The 26317-nt window shown below is 41.0% G+C and overlaps 1 protein-coding gene across 1 annotated transcript in view; it reads right to left on the bottom strand.

The window, feature by feature from the left end:
* Nucleotides 1–1490: 1490 nt before the first annotated feature.
* The window catches only part of znrf1 (zinc and ring finger 1), a 90252-nt gene continuing 65425 nt past the window's right edge, over nucleotides 1491–26317 (bottom strand). The window contains exons 2-5 of the mRNA XM_074676947.1: nucleotides 22388–22483; nucleotides 7876–7981; nucleotides 5863–5962; nucleotides 1491–3355 (exon numbers count right to left, since the gene is read on the bottom strand). Of these exons, the coding sequence (XP_074533048.1) occupies nucleotides 5905–5962; nucleotides 7876–7981; nucleotides 22388–22483 (260 nt within the window). The 3' untranslated portion in view covers nucleotides 1491–3355; nucleotides 5863–5904. The remainder of the gene's footprint in view (nucleotides 3356–5862; nucleotides 5963–7875; nucleotides 7982–22387; nucleotides 22484–26317) is intronic.

The raw sequence follows: 26317 nt of genomic DNA on the forward strand, positions 1-26317 counted from the left end.
CCCCCCCCCCCCCCCCCCCCCCCTACTGCCTTTGCTGTTATAATATACCTCTTACATTGGCTCAAGTCTTTTTTTTGTCTCCTTGCCATTCCTCCTGGTTGGCCACAAATTGGGTTGAATTAAGTCACATTAATTTACAGACATTCACAGAGCTGACAGATAATGTTTAGCCTAAACCATTCTTTGGATTTTAGCTTAGAGCAGCCCTTCTCTCTGTTAAAGCAGTTTAACTTTTTGCATGTTTATCTAAAATTCAGCTTCTTTTTAGTTTGTATTTTTACAATGATAGATAAAATATACAATTGTTAATATTTTTTTTTATTTGGAAAGACATTTTTTGTTGTTGTTGTTGTTGTCCCTGCCTGACAAGTTTAGTTGCCGGGAGTTTTATTATTTTAGTCTGGGCTGGAGATCCCCAGTAGTCCAATAATTCTTTGTTTCATTTGATCTTAAGTCTTGTGTTTTTGTTTTTTTTTTCTGGTTAGGGGGAGGTGCTAGGTGCGACGTTCTAAAGCATGGCTGGCCCAGTGTTTTCCCACCTTCTGATTAGCCAGGGTTTTCAGCTCATTTTGCTTACTTATAATATTAATTTTCTTTGTTTATTCTTGATTGCTGATTTGATTCAATAAAAATCTTCATCCCAAAACCTTAGTCGTGGTAGCCCTCTCATATGCTATGGTCTCCAGAGTTTGAGCTTCATCAAGTTAAGTGTGTATAGGAGACCGTAGCACCAACAACTTTAAGGGCCAACTGTAATGCCCAACATAAGCCATCCACATTATAAACAGATAACTAGTGTCATGCACTTGTATCTGTCAGTGGTCATGGTGCTCTGGCTGACCTGATGAAGGTTGTGTACAGCATCTGAAGAAACAATTATCTGACACATTATATACTAATAAGGGTCGTAGGCAGGGTTGATGCATACTGTTGAGTGAGTCCCAGACAGCTCTCATGTAGACAGGAAGTTGAAGGAGCAATAAAAAGCCACACAGATGCTGTGTCTCAATTCGGATACTGTGAGTACACTAACATAGGGTGCACTGAGTTCACTCTGTATATTAGACCAGGAAGTCTTACACGGTAGTGTTGTCTCAAGCTATGAAAATGACGACTGTTTTCACAAACATTCACAGGTGTTTCTCTGCTTTTCATTAATTACATCCATCATCTGATCTGTTCTTGCTCCTTCCTCTGCGAAGATGGTGACGGTTTGGCATGAGAAGCATTCAGCGCTCCACACTCAACTTTTTGACCACTTTGAGTGCACCAATTGAGAAATCATAGTGCACTACATTCTTTCATACCGCCAGTGTGAACACACTTGCGTGATTTGAGACTGCTGAGAAACTCACTCCACTCCATGAAATGTGTTTTATTAATGTGTCTTAATGATAAAGTTTTTTTTATGAAGACTCATAGGACCCTGAGGACTGAGCTGTGTGATGTGTTTTCAGGTTGAAGGGCATGGACACAGAATGAAGGCTGAAAATAGAGTCTGTCATCTAGCACAATTTATTCCACCATTTGTTTACAGTAGCTTTGTAAATGCAGTTTGTTCGTATGTTGGTTTGTAGTAGTCGTCATACATCAGCTCTTGGCATTCTGAAGAGTGAGTGACACCTCACATGGTTTGAATATTAAACAAATATTGTTAAATATGAACAAATGAATAAATAAGCCCCGTTTAGTGGATCCACAATGGGACTACAGAGTCCTGTTCTGGTCTGAGTGGCTCACGTCTCCAGTCGCAGTCAGACAGACCTTCTCTAGCAGAAACACAACGAGGGGGACAGACAGTAGCAAAGACCAACAGGGGCCTCTTGAATCACACACTCAGACACACATGCACAAACAGTCATATGCAAACACACACTCACACACACACACACACACACACACACACACACACACACGCACACATGCTCACACTTGAGGCTCTCACGAGAAAATGAGTAACCATGAGCACATGAAAAATCTGGCAGATTTAAAAAGAAAGAACCGAGAGAGGTTAGGTGTATAATTTACAATATGTCATGTCGCTTCTCTGTAGCTGTAAACATCAGCAAAGTAAAGGGAGGACTGCCAGTAACACACACACACGCTCACTCACACACACACTCACACACACACTCACACACAACCAGGGAACATGGACACCTAGACTGTAAACATTTCAATACACAGACACGCACAGCACTGTTCCAGTCAGCCCTCCACACTGACCTTTCATGCTGTCTCTCTTTCTCCCACCCACCCACACACACAAACACACACACACACACCTATACACACACATTAGGCTTCAGCAAAAGCTATGTTGTCACAGTTCCAAGCTCGTACACACACTCACACATAATTTACATACACATACCGGATGAAGCCTGACACTAGAGCATCTCAAACACACGTTACACAGTAGGAGCAAACACTACATCGCTGGCCCCTTCCCCCCCTCCAGATCAGGACTGAGCATGCTCAGACCGCTTTTGTCTACCCCCAAGATCATCTTTAAACCACCTCTTCCATCTTGTACACACAAGACAAGGTGAAACCCAAGTTTTTTTTTCTTCTTCTTTTCCTCCCCCACTCCACCCTGCCCGCCCTGGTGTCCACAAACCAGGTCTGGGAAGCATTTTGGGGACTTGAAGATTTGAGTATGTGTCGATTGGCAGGGGAGTGCGCAGAGCTGAGGCAGCGCCTGTGAGAAAGAAGCACACCAGGTCTGTCCAAGAGGATGTCATCGAGTTAGAGTCCTGTTTTGAGATGAGAGGCCTACCAAAGAATGTACAAGTCTGTATGTAAAAGCAAGCTTCTGCAACTCCACAATCCTCCGTATGTCGATGATCTCCTCCTCATCCTCTCTCTTCCTCACACTGCTCTCCTGCCCTCCTCCTGCTCTGCTTCCTCTCTCCTCCACAGTTAAGGCCATGGGAGGGCTGCTGGACACAAATGACTGACAGGCCTGGATCCAGATAGGAGATGTAAGGCCAGCTGCTGGAGGCCTGCGAGGACCTGAGCATGTCAGGGAGGCAAATGGACACTTGAGTTGGAGGGGAAGCTGAGGGAAATGAAGCCCTTTAGGGGAATCTATCAGCCTTCAAAGTGGGACTGGAGGGGAGGAAGAGCAGGGGGAGTTGCGTATATAAGCAGTTTCTGTAAAGTGGAGGGCTCTGGAGGGGCCGTTCAATGTTTGATGGTTTGGAGTCACGTTTTTTGGTTCACTTCATGAGGAATAATTATCTGGATAAGGTTGATAAATCTGTCAGGATAAGGATGAGTTGATCACTTTGATTGTTTCACTGGACTTGGTTGCGGCTGTGTCCACATTTCCATGGCAGGACCACAAGATGTCCTGAAGACAGAGGAGGAGAAAAAGACATCCACACACATTAGTTTGATTAAGATTACTTATCATAACGCACTGTTGATGTGTGTGTGATTGGTCGTCAGACATGCTAGCCTTAAGGTCTGGATTTTTAAGTTCCAATACCAAAACAATACCTGAGCTTTAGTATGAGCCAATACTTATAATGATCTGATACTAGAATAGCTGCAGACCTCAACCTGCACTGTCAGTCTGGAAACGTCATGATTTATCACGTTTGGACCACAAAGAGTAACATCTCATTACAGAGAGAGCTATGTGACAATTATGTAAAAAAAAAAAGTTTAAAACAGCATATGAAAGTGCTGTTGTTAATCTTGATATGCTTAAAATAAATGATAATGGAAAAATAAACTTGATTTGCTTGTTCATTGTTTTTATTAGCTTCATCAGCAAAATACATTTCACTTTGATGAGCTCACATCACGCTTCTGACCAAATCAAGTACAGGAGTGTGTAATTAAGATAAAGACTTCAGTGCATCAAACATGAATGGAAAAAAATCCTGATTTTGTTTTCAAATATACTGCTGCTACTCAAAACATAAGCAGAGGACCAAAGTAAATTTATAACAGAAATTATAACCTGGGATTGGAAAGTGATTTTATTTTGAAATTATTCATCTTCTTTCGCAGCCTGGATGGGAGACTTGACAGCTGTGAAATAGAGACCTGAGAGGTGAGGTCTACAGCCTGAGCCTTTTGACTAGTTTAACATTCTCTATTTCTTAACTAAGAGTTAAGTCCAGCACATATAGCAGGACTAGCAGACAGATGGATCACAAGACCAGGGAGTTTCTGCACTCACTAACCCAATGATCATCCTCTCCCTGTTCATGTTGTGCTGTTGAACCTCAAACATGTGAACCCCTGGCTTGGATCTGATCATTTTGTTGGTTTGTTGTTGAAGGAAAGTGAAATTCAATCCAGTGGGAACATAGTCTGTTATTTTGAAAGTCAACCAGATGTTTTGTGTTGTTTCAGAGCATGACTTCCTGTCTCGCTCGATCTTTTATGCCCACACTGATGCATTGTTGCTTTGACTTACACTGATACCAGATCCACTGCACTGTAGTGGAAACCAACCAGAGATGAATCTGGTATGATTTAGAAGTTACTTTTTGAAAATCAAGTTATGATGTAAACATTTAGGCATTTGTTGATTTTTTTTTTTTTTGAGCTCATGCCATAATTACAGAAAGCCAGATTACAGCATGTGTGAGAGGGATACTCTGAAGTAACTAATATGCAAGTCATTTTAATTGATTAAATTTGACTTCCCGGTGAAGACTAATGAGCATAACTTATTTAGCTGGAGCAATCATACAAGAAAAGGGACATAATCAAACTGGTTTATGGCTAACACCAGCAGAGCTAGCACTACTAGCCTTAAGTCCTGCTCGCAGGTTACTCCTTACCTGCATGTGCTAGTTACACATTGCTCCAACCAGACACATGACGGTTTAACCTGACATTGCCTACGTGAAACCACCTGACATCTGTGCTTGTTTACATCTGGGTAGTAGAGATAGCAAAGAGCAGCTCATTTATTGATATCCTGGTATGAGCCAGGCAAAACTACAGGTCATAAAACTGAGCACCTTAGAAATAACAGCTGCATTTGATATGTTAAAGTTCATATCATCCCAGAAGGGCTAGCTCTTTGACCTTTGCAGTAACAGTAAAAGCCCAGACATGAGTGAGTCTCAAACATATCTAATATTGGAGGTTTTCTGTGATGATCTGGCTTTGATGTTTGCTTTATCTGTAGTCTGAATAAAGCATAATGAAATATCTGTTTTACCTCTCTAGTCCATACATAACTCAGAGACTACATTTTCAGATGCTCAACCAGACTCTTTCAGGAACACAATGGTGTCTGTGGCCCATTACTACCTGTTTACCAAAGGCTAGAAGTCCTGTGAAGATTACACAAATCAGGCCAGAAAAAAAATCAATGTAACTGTAGTTCACAGCCATAGCAGTAGAGGGCAATAAGCCAACTACAAAGGTATTCAGGAGAGACAGAAGGAGATGGAAAGGTTAGCACTGTTGTATGCACCACCGCAGTTAGCGTGTTAGCATGGGGAACATTGAGTCTGTGCTGGTTTTAATTGTGTTTTACTGCACCGCAGATGGGTTTGTTGACTCAATCCAAAGGGAGCAAGCATGAGTGACAACGCTGTCTCAAAAAGCCCCAAACAGCTTAAAGCTCAAACAGCTAAAATCCAGAAAATAAGGCTGTAAAGGCTCTCTGGCCTCCCTTGGTACCAGCACTGGATCCTAATTTAAATCATTCTGTTCACCAAGAACTGGTTTATATGAGATCATCTTCAATCATTAGCATTAATCGGTGATGTGTGTGTGTGTGTGTGTGTGTGTGTGTGTGTGTGTGTGTGTGTGTGTGTGTGTGTGTGTGTGTGTGTGTGTGTGTGTGTGTGTGTGTGTGTGTGTGTGTGTGTGTGTGTGTCTCACCTTGAACAGTAATCATAATGGGCCTGGTGGTCGGTCAGTCAGTCAGTCAGATGGATGTTCTGGGCAGGAGCGATTGATTTCAAACCATGAGTCTATACAGCTACAGAAACACACATGAACACAAAGATTTCATTAAACCACATGGACATGTAATACAACCACTAACACAAACATCTGATCAACACACAGGTTAGTAAAATAATCAGTTTTAACAAATAAAAACAGTAAAGATATCTCACAAGAAATCAGATTCTGTTATCTTTACTAGATTCAGTGCTACAGGGGAATGCTATGAAAGTAACACGTGGGCATGTTGGAAGGTTTCCATGCACTCCCACATTAGCAAAATGAACAATATACAATATATAAACAAAACCCAGAGGAAAAACAACAGCAGTGTTACAGCACACTCACATGTACCTCCATATCCTCTGCAAGTTCATGTGATGAAGTTATTTTAAATGAGGGAGAAGTAGCATTTCAGGAGAGTAATAATGTTAACAGTCTATCAGGGATGTACCTTTTAAAATGAGAGATAATTAGTCCTATATCACCGAATGTACTATATTAGATGAAATTGTTAAACCTTTCAAAAAATATATCAAAACATGTATTCTACCCTCTTGAGGATTATCCTTCCACTACAGGCAGCTGAATTTCTATTTTAGAGTCAATATTTTTGTGAATTTTGTTAAAAGGGTCACAAATATCTCAGTTGAAAAAAAAAAAAGTTTTTTTTTCTGACTTCTTTTTAATGGGTCAGGCTTTAAACAGAATAATTAAAAGATGAATGAAACGATTTGTCTATGTTTGTGATTTATCTTTTTGGGAGGGTTTTTCATACCCTAAATGAGATAAAAAAGGACAGACAGAGGAGAAAAAGAGGAGAGAGTGGGGAGTGATATACTGTAAACAGGCCACCTGCTTGACGTGAACAGATAGATGGCCTAGATCGCCAGGCCAATCTGTGTACTTGTCCATTTTCAAAAGTAACTTTATTGCTATATCTACATCAATAAGTTGCATTAGCAGGAACCACTCAAAAAGAGGACCTGATGTTCATTAGATGATATTTTGCAGAGTACATTAAAGTACTTTGAAGTTTTATGTTGTATTCAAACGTTTTGAGTTCTGTTTTAAAAGCTCTGTGAGTTTAGTAAGTTTAGTGTTAATTGCAGTGATACCTCTGGAAAGAATCAGTGCTGTTTTTCCAAGATAAAGACTCTGTTTCCCATGAGCACTTGCACCCACTGTCATACAGATGTGATTCTTACCAAGGCGTGCATTTGTTTTACACTATTTTTCTTTGTTCAAGGGAACTTTTCCCAGGATTCAAAGCGACCAGGTGATGCATTTATTTGCGGTTACATCAAAATATTGTTTGAAGATGACAACAGTAAAACTTTGTAACCTCAGTTTGTAGTTTAGTGTCCAGAAGATGAGCAGACTGTTAATTGTCAAACAAATCCAAGAAATGCTTTTCAGCAGAGAAGTCACAGACCTCTCTTCTTCCTGCCATATATCACTGGCCAGTGTAGTGAGACTACTTAAATATCTCATATAAAATCCTCACAGATCCTTTAAGCAGATATCACAGATGTTCATTTTTACTGTCCTTTTCTCTACAGAGAGAATAAGTTCAGGGGATGGTGATCACTGCAGGAGTGAATAGCACAGGTAAGTTGAGTTATTCATTCAAATGAAAAAGATCAGCCTCGAGCTGTCTGTAACTTGTTTGTTCATGTTTGGGTTTAATAATGACCTGAGTTATTAGAAAGTTTATCTAACTGAGATGAATAACAATATAAAGAAATGTTACAAGCAGTAAAGTTACTGTTTGATGATGCTATGTGAGCATCCTTGACTTTAACAGACGCTGTACACCTTTAAGAGAAGCTTCCATTGCCATGCAGTGAGTGGATTTAATTAAAAGAAGTGCTAAATTATATAACAGGCAATGATTCATTCGTGTATGTGTGTGTGAGTGTGTGTGTGTGTGTGTGTGTGTGTCACCTTTTGTGGTAAATGCAGAGGCACGGCAGTCTGGCTATGGTGTCCCCTTGCTGCAGTTCCTCTAGACAGATCACACACTCACCGGCATCCCTCGCCAGCACATCATCTAGAGTGGCAGGTAGACACACACACACACACACACACACACACACACACACACACACACACACACACACACACACACACACACACACAGAAACACAAACAGCAGAACATGGATCAGTATGCACCGGAGACAGCCACGATTTCAGACTCGGACAGCATATCAAACCCAGCAGGGAGTGGTGAGGCAAGCAGTCTGCTGCATCACACGGTAAATGGTACTTTCTGATTGGGCCAACAACAAACAAAAGATATTTTAAGGGGAATAAGAAGAAAACATCAGCATCAATAATGGGTGAACTTACCATGTGATATCATCATTATCACCCTGATGCTTAACGTAAAGGTGAGCTTATAAAATGTGTGTTAAGGTCTGTTTAAAAGAGGTTTCTCCTTTTTTATATAAAGCTTCATTCATATTCAGTTTGTTTTTTCACAGCAGCTTGGACAATTGTTTTTGTATGTTTGCATTTGCAGCCTTTAAACCAACCTAGTTAAAGGGCCACAAACAGCCTAGTTTGATTTTAAGCGTGCCCCAACCTGTAAACTCATACCATAATTACCCATAACTAATGAAAAATCCAAGTTTTTCCCTTTGTTTTAGTGCAAATACATTAAACTTTATTATAGAAGTAAATAAAAAAAATATGAGCAGAAACCTTATATTACATATGACAAATACTTCTGAAGTTTTCTCTGCCACAGTATTCCTCGTCAGGCTGATGTTAGCAAAAGTTAGTAGCTCTTCAACTTTTGCAGCCTTCAGCTTGTTTTCATGAACTCCCCCTCATAGTACAGCTTCAATGCTAACGTTAGCATCATCGCTGCATCACTGACCTCTGGGCTCCAGTTGAAAACAAGCAGCTGTTTCCTGAGACATACCAACAGTTCTTCTCTCTTCTTGGCCCTACCCTAAACACTCTGCCTTCAATTTTATTTTGTTTATAAAAAAGTTACAGAGTAAGGCCTGATTAACCATTAACTAAAGACAGATATTAAGAAACACTGGTACAAGTTACATGATGAGCCTGATTAACTCCGGCACTTGCAAAATCTTACCAGCTTTAGGTGATCAGAATCAGAGCCCAGTGACAAAGACCGCTAGTGGACTTGGGGTGGTTCATTTTTTTTCATTTCCATATTTAAATCCTTCAATTCAGTCTTTGTTTATAAGCTGGGTTATAAAAAAGTTACAGCTTTTCTCCAGCAGAGGGTGAAATGTTTTTCTTCGACTGTCTAGTGAAGTGAAGTCAGATCCCCTGAATAAACCCAAAAAACTGAATCACGAGATGTGCATTTTTAGGGAAAATATGGCTCCAGATATAGTCTATAGACATCATCATTTAACTTTTTGCGTGGTCTGGTGCTAAAAATGCAAACTAAAAACCAAAAAAATCATAAATACTGAACAACCGTGATTTAAATCGAATCAGGGACCCCAAAAATTGTGAGAGAATTGAATCAGGAGAAAAGCATACCATCCCAGCCCCATAGACCAAACACACTCATGTGTCCATTATGACGTCACTACAGTGTACTGAGGAAGTCACAGTGCTGTTGTTAAGCTATGATGTAGTTTGTTGGATAATCACATTGAAAGTGTATCTTGGACAGTGTTGGAGAAGTTACTTTGAAAAAGGAATTAGTTAAAAGTTATTTATTAGTTTCCCAAAAAGGTAACTGAATTAGGGGTGCACCAATCACAATTTTCTGGCCGATCACTGATCTTTAAAAAGTCTGATCTGTTGATACAGATTTGGGCCGATTTTTTTTTTCTATAACTGACAGTAAATACCTTCAATGTTCCTTAATTTATTGAAAATTATTGAACAATACCTGTGAAACAATAAAATCTTTATGTTTCACTTAAACAACCAATAAAGTGTCCTGAGTTTTAGGTCTCAGAGCAAAAAGCAACAATGGCTGGCTGTCAGACCTTCCCGGAGGTATATAATCTCAGTTTCATATGTAATGATGGGCCGATCACCAATCCCCCAAGACTGAGCAAATCAATTGATCGGTTCATGTCTAAACTGAATTGGTAACAGAATTTCTCCTTAAAAAATGTAATTAGTCACCAGGGAAAGTAAGTGTGTTACTGTTTTTTAAAAACCTTTAATTTTGCAGTTTTTGAGCAGATTTTGCTCAGGGGCACAATGTTGTAGTTGTAGTAGTAGTAAAGTTTATTCCCGACAAAAAAATTAACAATAAATGATTAGAAATACAGTTATAATAATAACAATTATTCTTATTATGATGATAATAATAAACAATCACAAAAAATACCATACAGAAGCCAAACACATGACAAATAAAGCAATAGATCATTTCAAGTGATTAAACAAATCATAAATGCGAAAAAGGAGTGAGTGGAAGTTAATCTTATTTAAATCCACCCCTCTACTTAATAGTTAGCAATCAATTAATCAATTTTCTGCTCATTCTATAAAAAATATAGATATGTAAATATTCAAAAATATAATATAACATAATATAATTAATAGAAATCCGTTTGCAGTATGTATAAGTCATCGTCATCGATCATACAAAAACAGCTGTGTGTAACACCAAAAAACAACAGCAAACTATCAGCAACAACAAAAAAAGAATGTTTTTGGCATTCACATCTATGAAGCTGAAGTAGTGTTTCTTTACTTCCATACTGAAAACGCCAGTGTTAACCCAGCAGACCGCTCCAGACTGGCCCGTATTCAATTTGCAGCTCCTGTCCCGTGTCTTGCCGAGTGAGCCAGGTCTGTTAGATCTGACAATACTTCCAATTCAGGAGGGACCCCACCGCTTTTTTTAACCCTGCCCCTGTCTTCACACCCGACTTTTAATTTTCCTCTGGTTAACTACTTGTGCGGTACATCCAAACCTCAAAAAGGATCCACCCCTCTCCCTGGAGTTGGTTTGATCCAAAGACGCTGCAGGAGATCCTCTCTGACTGCAGGTAACACAGACGCACACAGGTAGCTGTGTGATATTTGTGGATGAAAAGTTACTTTAGCATCGACTCTTTATTAAAGACATTTCATGATTGTTCTCATCATTACTCCTGTGTCTGCTGCTTTTCCCCAAATTTTATCTACAGCTCCTCTCTTGTACCTGGCTGGTACAGGTCAGGTCAGATACACTGTAATACGGTAACAGTGCGTTGTTATAACATTTGAAACAGTAAATAATGAGATTAATTAGGGTTAGCTATAACGTCAATATTCCCAACACTGATCTTGGGGCCATCAGGGGTGACAGAACAGAGTCAAGACATTTAACAGAAAAGTCAGTGACTCTGACAAATGTGGTCACAAACAAGGTTCATGAACAGAAGCTTGAACAGACCAGTGTTATTATCCCGTTCATGCAGACCAACCGGTTTCTGATACCAGTTTCCTATATTTTAATGGTTGCTGTTTTTATATTATGGCGTGTTTTATCATTATTTCATTATTATTTGGATGGATGGATGGATAGATGGATGGATGGATGGATGGATGGATGGATGGATGGATGGATGGATGGATGGATGGATGGATGGATGGATGGATGGATGGATGGATGGATGGATGGATGGATGGATGGATGAGGCACATAAGGACGGGGGGTAGACTGAAGGTAGAAACAGAGACAGAAGACATATGCTCTGACTGCAAATCAGCTTAGTTCCTCAGCAAACTCCCATAACCCTGCTCTCCTCCACTCCTCCTCCTCCCCCTCATTCTATCTCTTTCTTTCTCCTCTTGTGACCCCCCGCTGTTATTCTTTTGTTCAGCTGAAGAACATCCTTCCACCCATCCGTCCTCAGTCACCCCTCTGCCCAGAAAATAAATCCAGCATCTCTCCAGCAGAGCGCCTCGGATTAAATCTCAGGAATCTGCATGCACTGTCTGAAAACAATACATCAGCTCCCCTCCTCCTCCACCTCCTCCTCTTCTTCCTCACATATACTTGGAATACAAATCCAACCGGGAAGCACTCAGAGATTAATCACCCCCTCTAAAAAAAAGGCTGCGTAGTCCTCCAGGAGACACAATTGTTCACGCTTGACTGTGAGTGCAGTGTTTTAAATCTGAAGTCCACATCTGACCCCAGCTTTAATAATGAAGTGGAGAAGGTTGTTCAATTTTGTTTTCTTCACCTGGGAAAAAAAAGGAGGTCATTTGGATAAAGCTGGATCCTTACCTCATCATAGTGCTGCTTTAGGCCTAAACTCCCCACATGGAGTACAGTACAAACTGCAGCTGTAAGGCTTTTAACTGGATCAGAGAGGGGACATCACTACGTCTCCTTATGAAGCACAGAGCTCATTATAAAGGGTTATCTGTGATCTATAAAGCCTCTCAGGACGTTAAAGCAACATGACACAGATTTTAACTCGTCCTGTGCTGGAGCCTGACCTGACGTCGCAGTGAACCAGGCTTAAAACCAGGTCATATCAGGACAGCATACTGTAAGGAACCACCACAGAACTAAAGTCTGAAGACCTGGTCCGCAGACTCTGTATTGGTCAGACCAAAGTGACCCACCAACTCTATTAAACAGGAAAGAATGACGTTCATCTTATCAGCTACAACAATAAAAATGCTCTGCCTGCCTTTCAAACAGCGGTCGCCAACCTGTTTTTTGTGCCACAGACTGGTTTAGTGTCAGACAATATTTTCAAGGACTGGCTCTTCTTCTGTCTCCACACTGGATCTTTTACCCTGCCGAAAGAAACTTCCCGAGGATGTTTGTTTTTTTGTCCATTTTGCTAGCTTGGGGGATTTGGCGTCAAGAATGAGTCATAGACAGGTATGACAGAAAGAATCTGATCTTTTTCCAAAATAAAATATCATTCAGAATCAAATAATAAATCAAACTGAAACAATGTAAGTTGGGTATTTTTTATGTGAAGCCCGGTACCAATTGACCCAGGGACCAGTACTTGTCCATAGCCCAGAGGTTGGGGACTACTGCTTTTAAAGACAGAAAGAAAGAAAAATATGATCTACAAAATTCTCCCCTCTCAGAGACAGTGAATGGGCTAGTTGACATCTGTGAGGGTTCACACAGTGATCAAAAGTTTCATCTGAAGGTAACTGGATTTGATTGTAAGCAAACCAAGATGAATTCAACGTTGAGTCGACTTGTGAACACACAAGCAGCCTGATTTGATACAGGTTTGATCAGTACAGCCTGATCCTGTTTGTGTCCACAGCCAACTGTGCCCCCATGTGGTAGGTGGTGTGTAAGCTGGATGCTGATAGCTGCGTCGGCTATGTAATAGCATGATGGCCCAGTAGCCTGACACAGTGTACCCCGCTAATAAACCTAACAAAGAAAAACGTTAAACAGGGAACAAAGAGCAAAGGTAGAAGACTTCCAGGCTCTTTGTTACAAAGTGCAATAAAGGTTTGTATCAGAGGAGACTGTGTGCTGCCAGGAGAAATACAGCTGCCACTGTCGCACGGTAAGTGACGATTCTTTTGTCCAATCAATGGACTGCAGTGTTTCTGGCTCCACCTTCTGTGGTTTGATCAGTATATCTGTCCCCCCATCAGAAGGGGACCAAAAAATGGGACGGTATGGGTTGGTAATTTAGGGACCTGTCCTGGTTTTAGTCAAAGGAAACTCAACAGACAAACCGAACTGAACTGCCTTGTGAAAACAAGGCTTTAGTGTTTTATGCAGTGTCTTATCAGAGATCTACAGACCGAGCAATAACAGTATCATTTCATCCACCCAGAGTCCAAATATTGGCTTTTACACTGCCTAATCTTTTGTTAAAACAGAGCTGGTGGACTTTTCACGTCTCTGGGTTGTGTGCAGATGGAAAGAGGCTTCACTGTGTCCACCACAAATCCCTTCACTTCTCTTGCTCTCATATAGGACAGACTTTCCTCCTCTCCTCTTCCGCCAGAGACCAAATATCACCTGGATATAAAAATATGAAGCCTCTTTTTTTCAAAAAAGAAAGATCTATGAAAGTAATCGTGGGAGGAGCCCCTTTTTTCCTCTCTGTGACTTAACCACCAACTAAACCCTGTCATCAGACTACCCTGATTCGATGCTAACTTGTTTTCAAAATATCATATTTGAAGTAATTTATTTTTAATTGTTCATGTTGGGTTATGTGGAGTCCAAATTATTTTGGACTTCATTTTGGACTTCATTTAATGAAAGCCTTTGAGATTAATGTATTTTACTGTATTAGAGTTAATAAGATTCAGTTGACCCAAGCTGAATTTGATGACCACATGAGGTCGTCTCTTCAACATGTGCTCCCAGGTCGTGCAGACATTCCAGCGTCTCTAAATCATCAGCTCTCTCCTCACCTGCCTGTCACCCTCTTGACTTTCAGCAGTCTCTCCCGCTTTCTGGCATGCTAACAGAACAGAGCAGACATTTGGCATCCAGCACCTCACATCAATTATGAGCTGGAGGAGTGGATCTTTGCTCCTCTAAATCACAGCTCCCAGTTCCCTCTTTCTTTTCTCTTTTAGCGTCCTCTGGTGACCTGAGCTGCAGGGGCAGACCGAAAGCCTCACCTTCCTTTAAACCTTTCTCCCCATCACGCTCACACACAAACACTCTTACTTTCTGTGTCTTCATACCACCCTCTGTGGTGTATCTACCCCTCCCCTGCAAGGAGCTATATTTAGTGAGAGGCATTAAAATATCATCATGCAGAGTCCAGGCCCAGAAAAGATCGAGTGGTCAGCTCACGTGGACTCAGTCTGCTGTAACCTACAACCTTTACCTGCTTCACACCAACTCCTGCGCAGTTTGTAAACACTGTCACATATGAATACAGAGAAAACTATTAATGTGTGTGTTTCCATAAGCTTCATACTTATTTACTGAACAAGGTGAAAGTTAGAGACAAATAAGTATCAGCCGTAGACAATGTCCATAATTTAAAACCAATGTAAGTATCTCATTTATTACTACCATCTGTCACTCAATCTGGGACACCAGGTGATAAACGCAGAGTGTGTAATAAACTTTTGACAACAAAGGAACAAACACAGATGAAGAATGAGACTGTTCTGACCCATTTCAGGAAGATTTAAGACTTCCATCATTTTATCTTCTCCATTATTAGACAGGACAGAGGTCGACCAGATGACAGAGAATGAGACACAACAAAGGCCACACAGTTCCAGAGAACACCACCCAGCTTCACACATCAGTGCAACTTAAAACTCAGAATTTTCTGGAGGTGGACCGGGTAACATAGATGGGGACAGGGTGCAGTTTGTCAAAAAAGCGGATGAGAGGGTGTTTCCTTCATTTCTTTTTTTTTCAATCAGGAAAAGGCAACCTACCAACAGGCCTAATTTTTTTTTAAGCTGAACATCTTTAATGCAAACTTAAGACATGGAACAACTAATTCCCAGCGACAGCCACTCCTGCGATGTGAGAGTTTGCCGAATACAGTTTCAGAGCTTCGGGTTAGAGCCAATCACGACAACATGGCAGAGGTTAGAAGACAAACGGTAACTCAATCAGATTGTGAAACTCAATCGATTAAGATTTCACATCATGTCAAAATAATTCAGCTACTTAGACTACAGATGGGTATAAATAACTAGTTCCTGTTGAGAACAGATTAGAAATGGTTCAATCCGTTGACATCATTCGCCTTTATGCTCAAGGATTTCCAAAATTATTCTTTACTTTATGCTGGAGATGCCAGACCCTATGTAGACTGTTAAAAAAAAAAAAGTAATTTTACAGGAAATTTAGTTTTTTAACAGATTTTTAATAAAAAAAACCCAAACAAAATGCTAGTAGATTTGCAGATATTTTCACTAATTTTACACAGTCAAAAAATCTGAATTTTACAGTTATTAACCCTTGATTTCTAAAGTATTTTTTCTGTTTTTCAAAAAGATTATACAAAACTGTAAAATCACAGAATTTATCCGTAAAATGACATCCTGCATGTTTTTTAGCCATTATGCCAACGATAGGGTAGAGCTGGACCCTGTACCCTCCTCACTCATGGTTGCAATTCACTGTTAAAAAACAAACTGTTAAAAAAACAAACTGTTAAAAAAACAAACTGTTAAAAAAAACGGTAAGAGCACCAGCAGCAAAGTTTTCAGACATATACCATAAAATTACAGTCAACACTGTAAAAATGCACAACTACATAAAATAACTGTAAAAAAAAATACAGGACTGCACTGTAGAAAAAAAAGGACTGTGCGATGGTAAGAGCACTGGCAGCAAAGTTTCCAGATAAATACTGAAACAGATACTGGAGAGCATCTGACTATGGTTTTACAATATTTGTCTAGAAACTTTGCTGCCAGTGCTTTTACCCTTTATTTTTTACAGCTTTGTTTTTACAGTGTAGACTATTCTGACCCAGCTATCTTAGCTTTGCAGATAATAACAGTTCCCAGAGAAAACTCTGATTTAGGATTTTCTGCTTGAAGTTTTACTGAAGATCTGAACACACAAAGAAAAGTACATTACTCTCTAACAAGAGATTCCTATTCAATACACTCAACATGACATACATCTCTTAAAGTACAAAAAATAATGTGTAGAGAACAGCACTAGCTTGATGCCAATGTGTTAGGGAAGTTGCATTGCCATGCTACTGGTTAGCAAGCATTGACATGACTTTGGATTTAAAACAGAATTTCAACTGTTGTCACACATCGCAATTACTCTTTTCAAACAAATACTGAAAACTCCAAATGACAAAACACTGACAGGCAAACGTTTTCTAAACAGGAAGATATAAGAAAAGTTACTGTGGGCTCCTGGCTGACTTCAGCATAACTACAGCAAGCTTAAGGATCCAAATAACTTAAGGCACAGCTGCAACCTCTTCTAGATGGCCTACTTCAGTAAATAACGCATTACAAAACAATAAATCAATATCACATTTTTACTTATTTTATTATTTATTTACCTCCAGAGATATCCAGATCTATTGAACCATGAAGTCACGTAGCTTTCACCCCCATCCACCCGGTAAGGGTGAGGATTGCTGGGTCATGGCTTTCTGTACCAGACTGTACAGGTTAACCGAGCTGCTACATGGAAATGCATCACAGCATTCACTCATCTTTAAGCTAGAGGTTACCCCATCGTATCACAGACAAATACACACCTTTTTACTCATAAAGTCATTTCCTGTTGCACATCCATGATTGACTGGTTGTGACAGGCAAACAAACCTGTCACGGTCTTTTCAGGAGGTTGCTGCTGAGAATTCATGCAGATTCAATCTGTACACTTTTCCTGACCTTGAACATTTGCTGATCTCTGCAACTTTTCTGCTGCAATCTTTGCCCCAAAGACACTGACAGGTCTGTCACTAAATCTTTGATAATCTAAATATTACTCCTCTCACATCTGAAACACTGCATGAACATGAAAGGGTATGAAATGATAATGAATCCTTATGTTACTTCCTCTTGTGATTTTTTCAACTATGCTGAAAACTGTCATCTGTCTAATTAGCCACTCCCTGGTCCCTTGGATTGGGTTAACTGACCCATCAAAGTCAGTGTTTTAAAAACTCCACCAACCATCAACTCAGTCGTGGTGAGAAAGTAAGTCAGTGCTGCTCTCAAAGAGTGTTACAGCGGGATAGTAATCCCCCTGTCTCTGTTCAAAGTTTTATAACACTCAGCTCCTGGAGTGGGGAGTAGAGCTGTGTAAATCTTTGAATGAACAGTCTGTTTTTAGGCCAATATGAAGCTACTGAAACTCTGAACGAAGCATTGTTAACTGTGTAGGAAACTGAAACTGACTGATATTACAGCCTCATTCCAAAACGGCATAAATTCATTATTTTCCTTAAAGTTCTACTCACAACACCTCATAATGACAATGTGAAAAAAAGCAAATTCATGAAAATTAATCAAACGAAACATACGAAATCACATGTGCATAATAATCTGCAGCTTTTTCCATGTAGCTCTAAACTGAGCTCTGTTTTATTCTGTTTCCACTGATCCTCCTTGAGATGTTCTCACAGCTTCGTGTTATTCCATCTGTGGTAAATTCAGTTGATTAGACATGATTTGGAAAGAGACACACCTGTCTATATAAGGTCCCTCAGGTGTAGGGATGGGTACCTTTCACATTTGAAATGATACGGTACAGATGCCCGGTACAGATGCCCGGTACCTGGCAATCGGTACCGGTACTCAACGGTACCAATTTTCTGTATTTTTTTGTGTTTATGTGGTAAAAAATATCAATTTGTTCAATAACAAAATATATATTTTTTACAATTTAACAAATATATTCTTCAATATATAACCTTGAAATGCTGAGTTCATGTCCAGCATGGAAAATTGCCTACTCTTCAACTCCCTCACAGTCACAAGGATGTGTTTAGGTACCTAAACATGGTACCTTTTGATTTTACATGAATCGATACCCGGTACTTTTGACAGAATTCGGTCGGTACCTAAAAAAGTACCTAATTGGGTACCCATCCCTACTCAGGTGACAGAGCATGTCAGAGCACAGACCAAGCAGGAAGTCAAATGAACTGTCTGTAGATCTCTGAGACAGGATTGTCTCCAGGCACAAATCTGGGGACACAACATTTCCACTGATTTAAAGGTCCAAGTGAGCTCAATGACCTCCATCATCTGTAAATGAAGAAGTTCAGAACCACCAGGACTCTTCCTATAGCTGGACCCCCGTCTACACTGAGCCATCAGGGGAGAAGGGAACCTGACAGTCTCTCTGTCAGAGCTCCAGTGGTCCTCTGTGGAGAGAGGAGAACCTTCCAGAAAGACAACCATCTACGCTTAGATGGTACATAGGCCAGATGTCTTTAGTGAAACCCTTATGGCAGCCTGCATAGAGTTTAACAAAAGGCCCCTAAAGGACTCTCAGACCAGAAAACAAAGTCCTCTGCTCTGATCAGATAAAGATTGAAGTCTTTGGTGTCATGTTTGGAGGACATCAGGCCCCGCTCATCACCTGGACAGTACCATCCCTACAGTGAAGCATGTGGGGATGTTTTTCAGCAGCAGGAACTGGGAGACCAGTCAGGGTTGAGGGAAAGATGAATGCAGCAATGAACAGAGACATCCTGGATAAAAAACCTGCTCCAGAGCACTTTAGACCTCAGACTGGGGCCACGGTTCATTTTTCAGGAGGACGACCCTAAGACCACAGCCAAGATATCAAAGGAGCAGCTTCAGGACAACTTCTGTGAATGACCTTGAGTGACCCAGCCAGACTCCAGGCATGAATCTGATCAAACAGATCAGATTCATGTTAGCAACATCAGTGCAAATCAGCTATGTTTACAAAGATGCTAAGATGACAGAGAACACTTACAAAGTAAAAAAAAAAAAAAGGTCACAATGGACTCATTTGAAAGAGGAAAAGAAAGAAAAAACCTGTCTTGTGAGAACAGGTATTTAAAAAAAGCACACCTCTCTGGCTCTGTTCACTTTCTCATGACGAGAAGCCCATGAGTAGGTTTTGGGAAAATGCCCGCTGGGCCAGACGCAGCACTCCTGTGAGAGTCTGATTGTATTCCTGCATCTATTGTGTGCATATGTAATGCCCTTCTTCAGAGATGTGCTGATGTGCCACACTCAGAAGATCCAGGTGTTTGACAATAGACCCCTGAGCATGCTGGGAAACAAGATAAGCAGCAGCTTGGTCCGTTTTGTGCGCCTCCAAACCCAGGAGAACAGAGAGACAGAAATTACAGAGAGATTACAGGAACAGAACAGAGGAGGACGGACAGACAGACAGGCGCACAGAGGACAGAGGGACAGGCAGAGTAATTTGCTGGAAATAAAGAGTGACAGGACAGACAGAAGTGTAGAAGAAAAAGGAGGAATTATGGGAGAGGTTCTCCTTTTACCCTCTCTCCTCTCACTGTTATCGGCCATCAGGGTACTCCATCACTCTGGATCCCATCTTCTTTAAGACAGTTTCACTCTCCTCTCTCAGGCTCTGTCACTCAATCTTTCCCCTCACCGTCTGAATCGGGCTGCAGGCTTCAAACGTACATTATTTTTTACTGCTCTGGCCTTGTGGGCCAAGTTGACAGCTATTTGTGGAGCTGTAAAATTACTTCCCTCCTCTGCCTCCCTCGAACAATGTTACATGATTTAGTCTGTGTGGTTACATTATCATTATTATCAGAAACAAGACACACTGTTTCCTCCAGCTGACACACACAAACACTCAAACACACACACAGACTTTTACAAGGTGACATAAAAGCTTCAGAAGCTGCAGGATCCTGATAGGATGTACCGAACCCTAGTATTGGATTGGCCAATTTTGGCGTTTATTAAAGTATCAGTAATCGGGAATTCTAGCCAATCCTCTCAACCGATATTTCAGGTTAGCTGTCATAAAGCCAAAATTGCTGCCGAACGCCAACGTGTCAGTAAAACCGAGTGCGCCCAACCTCATAAAGTTGATGAGAGTATGATAAAATAACGTATGGTACAGTGAGGTAAAACAGCAGTCACACTTAGCTTTATTGAATGTGCGTTACAGCAATAACATCTGCTTTACAGCATCCTATGGAAACTCTACAGGGACAAACAGCTCAAAGGGCGAAAACAAACAAACCGTAGTGTGATGGGCTGATGTCAAGTGAGGATGTGATGATGGTGTGATCAGTTTGACAACAGAAGTTAGTCCGGTGTTTCTGCTGAGCCTCGCAGCACAAAAGATTGATCCCTTGCCATGGATGGTTCAGGTCAGTTAAAGTTTTAATCCAGTTTGTTGTGAAATAAATATTAACATGAAAAAGAGAAAAACATGAGGTAGTCCCGTTGGTGTCTGATATGTACGTTCAAAGTCTCTCACCATCTTCTGAGAGTTGTAATCAGGGCAGCCTCTGTTTTTAGCGTGCTGTATTACATGCTAACAGTCGTCCACCGTTCAGGGTTTGCTAAAAGTTGTAAGAAGCATAGATTTAGCGAGCAAACGGGTCATTTTCTACAAATGTTCTGATAAGGCAAGAAATTCAAAGCAATGTTGATGAAATTCTCCCGCCTTCTGTGACATGTTAAGACATGTTTCCAGCTCTGTATGTGACACCTTCAGGTACCCTCGGAAACTTGAGAATCGGGTGTTTTCAATTTTTGGATTGGACAAATGGCTTGTAAATGTCAGTCATTCAAAAATAAATGGCAATTTGAGCCGGCCGACGGGTTAGGGATCCAGAGGGTTTCAACTTCAAAACTAGCTGGACTAAGATAAATAGTCTAAATAAACTTTGAATATTATTTTTTACTCTTCAGTATTCTTAACACACCAAACAAAAAAACTGTGCTGCTTCACTTTCTCACTTCTTCAGCAAAGTTTATCTTCAAACCCAGAAATTGGATTGGGACTTTGTATCGGCCGATACTCAATGTTAAATTATCAGGATTGGGGGCAAAAAAATGCTAATCAGGACATCCGTAGATCCTAGACATGACTGCCTGCACTGGAGGCTAGGGCTGTTACTGCAGAAGGTATACTGACCCCTTTTTGTCTGTGCTAAGAATCTTCATTCATTCATTAATAGCAGACACCACAAGAAAACAGAGTAGGCCATATCTTTCCAATATTTACATTTCAACTTCTGCAATCTAATTAATCTTTTTTTTTTACTTTTTTCAGTTTTATTTACTCTGGTTTTATGTTTTTATTTATTATATTGTAGTATTGTATCTTGTTCTTTGTGCTGCTTTTAATCTGTACAGCACTTTCACCCACTTGGGCTGCTTTAAATGTGCTCTATAAATAAAGTTTGAGTTGAGTTGAGTTGAGATGTTGCTGATGAGCTCTTTTCAGGTGTTGGGGACTAGTCGTTGAATAACTGATGAAGCAAAACACTACACATAAATTGAGCATGTGTTTGTCTCATTTCAGTCACTTTTGCCGTCCCTAAACCTGGACAAGGGATGAGGAGGAGGGTTGATATTTAAACATTATAAAAAAATCGACAAACGAAGGTTTATTTGTGGTTCCAAACATATTTATGTTTTTATTCGCTTTCTTCCCCCCACGTAATTTTTCTCTTCTACAGCGCCCATGACAATTACATGCAAACAGCTCAAAAATGCAAGTTTGATGTTGACGTTATTTTTGATGTTATTTTGATGTTATTTTGCTACTTCCCTTTATTGTATGGAAGTAGTCAGAGAGAAAGAGGTGATTTACTATTTTGAAGAGTGTTTAGTGACTGCTAATTTGAGAGGAAAATGTTGAAGGACAGTTTTAAGAGTTTCCTCATTAACCCTCCTTCATGTGAAATGGAAGAACTTCCTCAACAGGTCTCTGAAGACCTTCCCACTCCGTCATGAATATTCATCAGCACAGCAGTGGAGAGGAGAGACTTTGGAAGACGACAAAAAGCATAAAAAAGACACAGCACTGGGAAATCATGGCCTTGACTGACCACAGGAGCTTTTCTTACCGTTGTAGGAGAGGCGAGGCTTGCTTAGACACATGATGAAGTGAACCTCCATTTCATTGGACGCCACAGACTTGGAGCAGACAGGACACTTGAATCCTGGGAGGAACAGCAGACAACAGAGCAGGGATTAAATTCAATGTTTACTCATACTTCAGACAAAAACAAGTCCAAATATGTTCTTGTACAGCACTTTCACTCCAGGTGACATTTTAACAGCGGATGTTTTTGATGTCTTTACACAGAGAAAGGCTGAAAAAGCTTCTCATTGAACGTCTGTACCTGTTTATCATTAAAGGTGATGACCTAAACTCAGAGCCAGCAGGCCCTGGTGATAAATTACCCCTCAGCAGACCTCTTAAGTGTTGCTGTTTTTCCTCAAGGCTCCTGGATCCTGCCTCATGACAAACTCTGACAAGGTGTAGCTGCTGTGTCCTTTCTGGCGGTGATATACGGCAGAGTGCAGCCTGGATGAAACCGTCTCTTTTCTTTTGTTTACAGCGCAGGCTGGAAATGCTAAGCTACTCAGTCTCCACAGTCAGTGAAACATAAACAAAAGTCTGGGACTCAAGGGGAAACTTGAATATGGTTTTGGTAGACCCAGGTAAATCAAGATCTAAAGGTCAACTAAATGAAATGAAAGGAAACACATCAGCCAAACGAAAGAAAGTCAGGTGAAAATCAGTGGCATGAAGGTGAAATAACTGTTTTATTTTAAGACTCCTGAAGGAAGTCAGCTTGTTTGAATGATATTTCTATAGAGGGTTGTTTCATATCATCCTTACTGAAAGATAACCCCTGGATGAGACCCTGAGAAAGTAAAGAGCAAAGGACGTGACAACGTAGGGATCCTTTTATCGTTCAGGGATGTAACTGTTAAAACAGAGATGATTTTGGAACTGTGACATGCAGGATAAAAAAAACAACTCATGTTTTGTTTCACTTCACAGTGGAGTGAAGTGGAGTGGAGAAAAGTAGAGAGTACATCTTTCAAACACACTGATCATCCTTTAAGCTCTGCTCGCTGCCAGAAAACTGAAAGACAGCAGCTTGAGTGTGGATGGAGAACACAGGTAGGGTGTTGGTGAAACTGTGAATGCTACAGCAGCTTTTATATCTGATGAGCTGAACACGTCAACGAATAAAAGTGAAAAACAAAGAAATACAGTCGTAGACTCAGGAAAAGAAATGTGGAAAAGCACAAGCGCTGGCAAAGACAAAAAAAGAAGTTTTGTGATATTTATTGGCTGCTGGCCTCCCCAGTGGAAGGAAAAGAAAGGTTTATGTGCAAAAAGTATATATTTACATTTTTTACAACATCAATGAGGTCTGAGTCCAACAGTAATCCAGAATAACGTAAAACTTGGCACAACTGCTTCTAGAGCTCAAACTGTCCCTCCTTTAAAGCGTTCTGCTCCTCCCTCTGAGTGCTGAAGTCTTTCTCACAGAACAGCCCTTTCTCAGCATTTAAGGCATTGCTCACCTAAAACACATTCACAACAACCATTTCAAGCCACAAAGTGACATGACAGATGTGAAAAAAAAAATACGCCGCAACAACTAAAATCCAAGCAAGTGTTTGTCTTATTTTTGGTACAAATATTTTTATTAGGCCAAATTCAGGGCCCTGTTCTACGAAGCAGGATTACTGCCTAGCGAGGTAGCTTTGAGGATAGGTTTCGGATTCCCTGTTCTACGACACGGGATCACTCCTCAGCGAGGCGAGTCTCCATGGCAACATACACTGGACGGCTAACCTGCTCCGGGGCAGGTTAGGTTCCAGATTGAACTCGCGGACTATTAAAACCCCGCCCACTGACCAATGAGCCCTCACAAAAAAATGGCTTGTCCGTTCTTAGAGGATCCCATGGACATCGGAGCCCGACCCACTCTCTTTTTCTGATGACCACCTTTATGAAAGTTACCGGTTTTCCAGGGAGGGGTTGGTAGTACATGACACTTTCTAAAGGTAGTTAAAGGGAATGAAGAACTCTTATTGCCGTAATAAGATCATCAGTGCCAACACTTCTGTTCCATGACAATATTTTATTGCCTGTATTAAAATTGTGACAGGAATTCATGTAGGACTCATGTGGGCTACATATCACACAAAAAATGTAAACACGATAGGAATGAACAAATGAATAAATTCACGTAAGAACTAAATCAGATATGTTGCATGTTACAGTAAAAGTGCATGGTGAACAGTGCTATTTCAGGATGATAATGGCACAAAATATTTTATTTGCACTACACCACTACACTTACGCATTTAGACTGTCAGCAATTTTCTGCCAGCACTCCTTCCGTGCGGCGACAGTGCTGCTTTTAACGTTAATTACATGTTTCACCTCGTCATACTTCCTCATGATCACCTCCTGCTCCTCCTGTGTGAAATATGCGGTCCTTCTCTCTCCGACTGCTCTGACGCTCCAGACTGCTCCATGTTCGCGATTGGTCAGATGCAGCGGGCTCCGCCTTATGTGTGCACGTGCTCATTGCCTAGCTGGATCCACTTATGAGGTTGATAACCAGCGTCGTAAAACCGTGTAGCGAGATTGCCGGCTACCGCGCTCAGTTCAGCGAGGTAGCTCCAAGGCTATCTCGCTAGACTGAACTTGCTTCGTAGAACAGGGCCCAGGCCATGTGCACCTCATTAGTCCAAAACAACAACACCTAAATCAGTGTTTCCCAATCCTGGTCCTGGGGCCCCCCTGCCCTACATGTTTTAGATGTTCCCCACTCCAACACACCTGATTCAAATGATCAGCTCGTCATCAAGCTCTGCTGGAGCCGGATAACGAGCCATTCATTTGAATCAGGTGTGCTGGAGTGGGGTAACATCTAAAACATGCAGGGCAGGGGGGCCCCAGGACCAGGGTTGGGTAACACTGACCTTAATTGCTTGTGCACTGTCAAAAACTAAAATCTTTTGAGTGACTTTTGTTTTAATTTCAGTAGAAAATGTCACTTTAGACTCAAAATGGTCAGATTCACCTGACCAGTTCAAAAAAATAAACTTGTTTTAAGTTTTTTAAAGGCAAAAATGAGGTCTCTAACATGTTAATACAAAACCAAGGAATGGAAAAAGTAAAAAAGTTACTCATATTAGAATAGAGAATAGAATAGAAAATACTTTATTTATCCCCGAGGGGAAATTCAGGAGTCACCGCAGCATTTAAGAAAACAAAAGTAAATAAGAGTATAGAAAGTGCAAAAATGTCCATAAGAAATTAGATGACGACATCCCGTCCACCACTCGTCCACCTCTCTCCAGCCCAGCCAGTCTCCACCTCCACAGGGTCCAGGACTGAGCCTCCCCAGCAGTCTGTTCAGTCTCTGTCTCCTGGATCCTGTCTGCTCACAGCAGGCGAAGCTCCTCCGAAGTGTCGCGGCGTCTGATGTCTGCTCCGTCAGCCACGTCGGTGAACAGCATGATGCCGCTGGATTAGCACAGCTAGCTCATCCACCCCCCGGAGCGAGATCCCACGTTCCCAACAACGATGGATGGAAGGACAGGTCCACGTCGTCACCTCCCAGCTCACATCCGAGAACCAGCACATCGTCCTCACCTCCTCCTCCTCAGCTCGAGGGAAATCATCAAGCCCTACACTAGTTAGCACTGACATGCTACAGGCTGCTAACAGCTAATTTCGCATGTAAACAATGCAGCCATGGTTACACGTAGGATCTCCAGACAAACACAGGAGAAAAGTAGTAAAAAATACCGCCGAAGCCACAAAAAGTTTGGTGTCCGTGACCGACAACGAACCACACAAAGTGATGATCCACTCCAAACACAAAGACGACGAAAAAGAGACGAAAAAACCACAAGAAATGGACAAAGATGAGAGAGCTGCTGCAACAGGCAGCTACCCGGGTAGCGCCTAGCAACCGTAATCCAAAGTATTAAGACATTATTCAAGTTTTAAG

The sequence above is a fragment of the Halichoeres trimaculatus genome, unplaced genomic scaffold, assembly GCF_033239565.1.
Source record: "Halichoeres trimaculatus isolate MK-OKI-2021-1 unplaced genomic scaffold, fHalTri1.1 fHalTri1_scaffold_10, whole genome shotgun sequence".
NCBI classification, from domain to species: Eukaryota; Metazoa; Chordata; class Actinopteri; order Labriformes; family Labridae; genus Halichoeres; species Halichoeres trimaculatus.